The sequence below is a fragment of the Saimiri boliviensis genome, chromosome 11 (assembly GCF_048565385.1).
Source record: "Saimiri boliviensis isolate mSaiBol1 chromosome 11, mSaiBol1.pri, whole genome shotgun sequence".
In the NCBI taxonomy this organism is placed as follows: Eukaryota; Metazoa; Chordata; class Mammalia; order Primates; family Cebidae; genus Saimiri; species Saimiri boliviensis.
In genome coordinates, this window is record NC_133459.1 from 40906829 (window position 1) to 40914411 (window position 7583).

At 49.2% G+C, this 7583-nt stretch overlaps 1 protein-coding gene across 1 annotated transcript; it reads right to left on the minus strand.

The window, feature by feature from the left end:
• Positions 1 to 3973: 3973 nt before the first annotated feature.
• Positions 3974 to 6018, minus strand: GUCA2A (guanylate cyclase activator 2A). Its single transcript, XM_003936987.4, has 3 exons — positions 5913 to 6018; positions 4728 to 4935; positions 3974 to 4279 (listed from the first exon to the last, which is right to left on the minus strand). The coding sequence occupies exons 1-3, from the start codon at positions 5985 to 5987 to the stop codon at positions 4215 to 4217; spliced, it is 348 nt and encodes a 115-aa protein (XP_003937036.1). The 5' UTR covers positions 5988 to 6018; the 3' UTR covers positions 3974 to 4214.
• Positions 6019 to 7583: the final 1565 nt, after the last annotated feature.

Genomic DNA, 7583 nt, shown 5'->3' on the forward strand with positions numbered 1-7583 from the left:
GTAGCTAGGATTAGATACAGGTGGGTGCCACCATGCCCAGCAAGCATCTTTTTTTTTTTTTTTTTTTTTTACAAAAGTCCTTCTTACAGATGTGAGATGATATCCCCTCATGACTTTAATCTGCCTTCCCCTGTTGATTGGTGATGCTGAGCACCTTCTCATATACCTCCTGGCCTTTTGTATGTCTTCTTTTGAAAAATGTCACCAGGTGCGGTGGCTCACACCTGTAATCCCAGCACTTCGGGAGGCCGAGGCAGGTGGATCACTTGAGGTCAGGAATGCTGGACCAGCTTGACCAACATGGTGAAATCCATCTCTATTAAAAATGCAAAAATTAGCCAGGCATGGTGGTGCATGCTGGTAATCCCAGCTACGCAGGAGGCTGAGGCAGGAGAATCCATTGAACCAGGGAGGGGGAGGTTGCAGTGAGCCAAGATCCTGCCATTGCACTCCAGTCTGGGTGACAGAGGGAGACTCTGTCTCAAAAAGAAGAAAAGAGAAGAAAAGAAAAGAAAAATGTCCATTCAGTTCCTTTTCCTGTTTTTAAATTGGGTTGTTTTCTTGCTATTGAGTTGCTTGAATTCTGCATATATTTTGGATATTAATCCACTAGCATATGTTTAGTTTGAAATATTTTGTCTCATTCCATAGATTCTTTTCATTCTTCGCCTGTGCGGAAGCAGTTTACTTTAATGCACTCCTTTTTGTCTATTTCGGTTTTATTGCCTGTGGTTTTGGGATCATAGGCAAGAAATCGTTGCCAAGACCAATGTCAAGAAGCTTTTCTCCTATGTTTCCTATGGCATTTTTTTTTTTTTTTTTTTTTTTTTTTTTTTTTTTTGAGGCAAGGTCTCACTATGCTGTGTTTACTAGCCTCGAATTCCTGGGCTCCAGTGATCCTCCTGCCTCAAGCTTCCACGTAGCTGGGACTTCAGGGGTTCACCACTGCTCCTGGTTTCTTTTAGTAGTTTTACAGTTTCAGGTTTTAAGTTTAAGATTTTAATCCATTTTGGGTTAATTTTTGTGCATGAGTTAATTTTTGTGAAATTAGACACAATAAGTGTCTAATTTCATTTTTCTGCATGTCCCAATACTATTTATTGAAGAGACTGTCCTTTCCCCATAGTGTGATCTTGGCACTTTTGTCGAAGATTAGACTGTAAATGTGTAAATTTATTTCTGGCCCCTCTCTGTTCTGCTCCATTAGTCTCTATGTCTGTTTTGTAACAGTATTGTGCTGTTTTATTTACTACAGCTCTGTAGTAGATTTTGAGATCAGGCAGTGTGATGCTTCCAGCTTTTTCTTTTTTGTTCAGGATTGCTTTGGGTATTTGGGGTATTCTGTGGTTCCCTATGCATTTTAGGATTGTTTTTTCTATTTCCGTGAAAAAATGTAATTGGAATTTTGATAGGGATTGTACTGAATCTGTGGATCATTCTGGATAGCATAAACATTTTTAAAATATTAATTCTTCCAATCCACGAACATGGAATATGTTTCCATTTATTTGCATCTTCCTTAATTTCTTTTATCATAGATTTATGTTTTCTAGTGTATGATTCTTTTACATCATTGGCTAAATTTATTCCTAAGATGTTTGTTGTTGTTGTTGTTGCTGTTTAAATTGTTTTCTTAATTTTTCAGATCATTAATTGTTAATTACAGAAATGCTACTGATTTTTGCATGTTGATTTTGTAATCTGCAACTGTACTAAATTTGCTTATTAGTTCTAATAGCTTTTTAGTAAAGTTTTTAGAGTTTTCTATATGTAAGATTATATCATTTGCAACTGGAGACAATTTAACTTCTTCCTTTCCAAGTTGGATGCTTTTTTGTTTCTTTTTCTTGCTTAATTGCTCTGGTTAGGACTTTCAGTACAGAACTATGTTGAATAAAAGTGGCAAGAATGTGCACCTTTGTCTTGTTCCTGATCTTAAAGGGATCGCTTTCAATTTTGAGTCTTCTCCCTTTTTCTTATTCTAGCTAACGGTTTTGTAATTTTATCTTTTCAAAAACCCAACTCTTAGTTTTGTTGATCTTTTCTATTGTTTTTCTAGTATCTATTTCAGTTATTTCTGCTCTGATCTTTTCTTTCCTAAACTTTGGGCTTAACTTGTTCTTTTTCTAGTTCCTTGAGATGTAACAATAGGTTGTTTATATAAAATCTTTCTTATTTTTCAATGTAGGCATTTATTGCTATAAATGTCCCTCTTTGAACTGCTTTTGCTGCATGCCGTAAGCTTTTGTATGTTGTACTGCCATTTTCACTTGTCTCGAGATATTTTTCAATCTCCCTTTTGATTTCTTATTTGATCCAGTGGTTATTCAAAACCAGTGGAGTTTAAAAATAATAATAATAATAATAATAAAAAGAATGTTTCCAGTATTTTTACATTTACTCTTCACTCAACTGTATGATATATGGATTCTTATCTTCCCCTTTTTACAGATGAGAAAACTGAGGAGAGAGCCAGCTAGCTAACCTGCCCAAAGACACACAGCTGTAAAAGGCAGAGCCAGGATTTATATCCAGGGTGTGGTTCCAGAGTTAGGTCATTAAATGATTCTGTTCCACCACACAGCTCACCTAATCTCCTGCCAAACCTGGGAGAGAGGGTCCGTTATCATCCTCACTTTCAGATGAGAAATCAAGCCTCAGAGAGGGGCACACAGCTTGTAAATGACACAGTAAGGCTTAACCTCAGTCCTGTCTGCCCTCCCAGCTCCATGCTGTCCTGACTGAACCATTCCAGTGTCTCTGGGTCTGTCTACACCATTCCTACTTTCTACAACACCCTCTTTCTCCCTACTTCCACACAGGTTTTGAAATTCACTGCATCCCTATGCAGGTCTCGAAGGGCGATGCAAATGCACCTGCCTTTACCTTTCACAAAGCCTTCCTGACCTCAACTAGAAGAAACCTTTCCTTTTGAATTCTGAAGCCCAGGCTTCAGAATTCCCCTCCACCACACTTCCCAAGATGGACCCTTGAGAGTTCTGCCTCCTCTTTCCTTGTTGCCTCTACCTTCGCTAACAGGCTTCATTTCCACACCCTGACTCCTCACCCTGTCTGAACCACTCTCAGCCTGATCCTGGTCCCCTTTTCTTTGGTTTGTTTTACCACTTATTGAATTCCTCTTATGTTTGTGTCAGTCCTAAACTGAGGGCTTTACATGCATTATTTCACCCAGCCTGGGAGGCAGGAAATATTAGTGCCCCAGTTTTATAGGGGAAGAGGTTGAGGCACAGAGAGGGAAGGTGACTTTCCAAAGATCACACAGTACTTGGAAAAGCTGCACCTGAGACCCTGCCCTGTTTTATATCCTCAGGCAATTATATATATGGGTCTGGATGTCCCATATAGATATGGGAAAGATTTCTGCAGGCACAGATGCCATTACACAAGAGCGTGGCCAGAGCTGTGCAAGGGTTGTGGGTTATCCAAGTGTTCAGAAAGCACCAAGGTCAAGGACACAGTGGGAGCACTGAGACTCTTCGCAGGGGACTGAAAAAGTTGTCTCAAGGAGAGCCCATGGAGCGAAAGCCTTGGAGCCAGAGTTTACCTGGGCAGTAGTGTGGGAAGAGGGGCAGTGGAGAGGTGAGCAGCAGCAGAGGAAATGGCAGGAAGTGTGGTTTGGGATGTGGTCAGGGCTGGAGGCCATGCTAGCATGGTTGGTGGGAGCCTTGAATACCCAAGAGTTTGGTGCCAGTCTCTTCGTGGGTCCAGTGTCTGTGTTGGTCGTCCAGACCAGCTCAGACAGGCTCCATTGAATTTGGTGACCTCAGGAGATGTGAAAGAAAGCCAAACACTTCCCACCACCCCCTGCCTCGGTGGTCTGGAGATCCGATCTCCTCCATGCCTCTGAGTGGTGGCAACACCAGGGACAGTGAGCAGCTTAGCAGGGAGAGTGGGGTCCTTCACTTAGTACATTGTGTCCCGAGCTTCCAGGGCAGGGTAGACTAGTGGATGAAGGAAGGAAGGCAACATCCGGAGTACTCTGGCATCTGGTTTATTAGCTGGGGGTTGGAGTGGCTCTAGGGAAGGACAGCGTTGGGGCGAGGCCTCCAGTCACCCTGTCCCTCCCCGGGCTGCTCCTCCCGACTGGGCCAGGGAAGGCTGAGCTGCAGGGAGCGGAGTACCATGGGCGGCCCTTCCTTCAGGAGAAAGAGCTTCCCTGCTGGGGAGGGGAGGCAGGCAGCGGACAAGCAGCCCTAGCATCCAGTACAGGCAGCGTAGGCACAGATCTCACAGGTGCTCGGGTCCTCAGCGATTTCCTCTGCACGGGAAAGATGGGGCCTCATGAGAACCAGCTTTCCCTCACGAGGCACCTGCCGCCCTTGGCCCAGAGCTTGGACGTCACCACCCAGCCCCAGGAGAATCCCAGCAGGCCCATACTCCGACCAGCTGGGCTATTTGCCCCAAACTAGGGCTCATAGACTGCTCATACCAACCAATCAGAGCAGAGATTCCACCAGAAAGAGAAGCCACTAAGACCAGATGAACGGGCGCAGGGCTACCACCCCCATCTCGCAGAACCACGATCCCAAACCTCCGCATTTACAACTGAGCATCGAAGCAGGCGCAGAACAGACCCACCAATCAGAGCCAAGCTCCCTAGGCCCACCAATCAGAGCTGAGCCATTCCTTCAAATCCCACCAATCAGAGCACGGCTCCTCCTCCAGGGCCACCAGACGATGCCCGCCCGAAAGAGGAGGCTGCTCACCCAGCCTCTGGAGCGTCTCCTGGGCGTTGGGCTCCTTGCAGAGAGGCTTGAGTTCTTCTGGAAAGTTCGGGTTGCTACAGAGGATGGGAACCGCAGGTTCACCAGGCATGGATCTAAACTTCCTGAGTTTCCCAACCCTGGGCTCCTGGGGCTCCTCGAGGCCTTTGAGCTTCTTCACTGACTCCAGAGAAAAGGAGAAATTTCCGTCCTGGAAGAGACAAGCCCAGAGCGTGAGGCTGCAGCCCCCGCGCTGGCCCCAGACCCGCCCAGTGGTGCTGGCGAGCAGTGCTGTGGCACAGGGGAGCCAGGCGGCCCACGGCAGGGCACCGTGAGGGGCAGAGCTCAGGGCCCACGCCCTGGCTTTGCTCTTTGACGCTGGGCACTCTGGAACCGGCAAGTCTGCATGTTGTATGGGGAATGGAGAAAATGGGTGCGCAGCGCCAGAAACACCACAGGTGCCTCATGAGTAGGAGCCAGTGTGCTGATTTTTAGGGAAAGCAGAAGGACCAGCACCCAGGCGTCCGAGCTCCACGTGGCCAAGCAATGCGGTTGATCACTGGGCCCCCAGCTCCAGCCTGCAGCCTGGTTTTTGTCTGAGAAGCAATAAAAGGCCTCCAGGAATCTGGCTTTGATAGAAAGCAGGGCCCTGCTGGGTGCCAGCCTGGTCTGTCGCCAGCACTGGCACTGGTAGGCATACCCATCTGTCAGGACCTCCAGAGTATCCATGTGGTTCTTGGGATCCAGAGGGTGCTCTGGCTGAGCATGGAACTGAGGAGTAAGGTCTGGATTTAAATCCAGCTCCTGCACTTCCCACGGCCATGTGCCCATGGTTTGTTACAGAACCTCTGTGAGGCTCAGTTTTCCCCTCTGTAAAATGGGACTAATAATCCCTCCCTTCCAGGTTGATGGTGGGGCCACAGTGAGGGGCTGGGAACACTCAGTAAACTGGCCAACTCCCCACCTTCCCCATATGATTATTCCTCTTCCCTCCACTGGGGTTCTTTCTCCTCCAAAGTTGAAGGGAAGGGTGTGCGTGGCAGGACTGAGCAGAAGCTCCTTGAAGAAGGCCAAGCCTGGGACACACACCCTCAATCCAGCCCCAAAGAGGGGGTACTCTCTCAGGGGACCAGCCCTGGGCACGAGGAGCAGGAAGCCAGCTGGGCCAGGGTGGGACACAGGACTCACCTGCACAGTGACCCTTCCTGCCAGGGCAGCCCCAGCCCCTAGGAGGCACAGTGCGGAGAGCAGGAGGGCGTTCATGGCTGCAGTGCTCAAGAGAGGGGTGGCTGTTATGGATGCCAGGGGGAAACATCGGCACTTTTAAAGAGGGCAGGTTACTGAGTAACCCGGAAGCCTTTGTCAGTCTCATCTGCTCACCTGTCAGGCCTTATCAGATAAGGCTTGAGACAGCCCTGGGAGATAAGAGCCTGGCAGGGTGGCCCCAGCCCCTCCCTGAGCACCCACTTTGACCCACAGCCAGGCTGGGTCCTGCATTCATTTGCCAACCAGGCACATTGACTCACGACTGCCCTGTGCTGGTGTGGGGCCCACAGACCCTGCCCTTGAGGAGTAAGGCCTAGCCACAGACAGTGAAGCGGGTGATTAGGGTGGGTGACGGGGCTGCACTGGGGGCTGAGCTCTGGAGAATGGATGGAAGTTTTCTCAGAGAAGGGGCTGAGGGCAGAAGGCCATTTCATGCCGCAGGGACAGCCAGGAGGTGAGACAGGCCTGGAATATTGAGGGCAATGTAGGAAATTCCGCCTGGGGGATGGAGAGGCTGCAGGGCAAGTCAGGGGCTGCTGTGATTGCTGCAACTTTAAGGAAGCCCTCCCTCCGCACTGCCTGGGTTCAGTTCCACCCACTGCCCGGTTGTGAGGTATGTGAATTTGGGCCAACGCTTTCCCCTCTCTGAGTCTCGTTGTCCATTGTGTCCCCTGTGGGGACCAAAAATAATGCCTACCTTGTGGGGTAGGTGTAGGGTAGATGTTATTGTTTTGAGAATTAAGTGAGGTTTTTAAAGCACTTGACTCAATGCCTGGCACACAGAAGGTGCTCAGCAGAGGTCCATTCCTTATTATTTTTAGCAGCCACAGCAGCTCCTGGTCTTCCCTGGCCCCTCTGCTGACCTCCTGCCTGTCTGAGCCACAGGCTCTCCCCATCCTGTGCCAGTCCCCATCCTGTTCAGCCTGCTCTAGAGTTTCAGGGTGTCCTTGAGTGAGCTCCTCCCCCACCTTACTGCTCCCCTTGCCCCTGCAGGTGCCGTCCCCTTCCGCAGCTTTTGAATGGTGACACTGGAATTGCTTGTGTGTGCCTGCGCCCCTCTAGACTCTGACCCCATTCAGACTGCACCCCCAGCACAGCGTGCATTCACTGTGTGCTGCTGTGAGCAGGAATTCCCCAGGACACCAGAGAAAGGGTAGCCCTGGGATGTCATCTCTCTATTCAGTCAACCTGGCCTGAAGCCAGGACAGCCCTCGGGCAGGAGGTTGGGCAGGAATTCCTGGGTGGGGAGTGTCAACACTGAAGAGGGAATTGGAGAGAGCAGGGCCTGACCAGGAGGGAGCTGCAGGGACTCGGCCCTTAGGGAGGGGCAGGGAGCTCCTGGCCCAGCTCCCAGGGCAGTCCTCACAGCTGCACTGGATTTCCCACCCCTTTCTGGTGAGTGTGTGTGTGTGTGTGTGTGTGTGTGTGTGTGTGTTGGGGTGGTGTCTGCAGAGATGTGTATATCTGTGTATGCCAAGATGTCTGTACATACCTTGACAGGTGTGTGTAGCCCAAGGTGTGTATGTATGTGTGCGTGTGCTGCAGGTGTGTGTGCTGAGGCATGTGTGTACACTGAGGAGTGTATTTGTATAT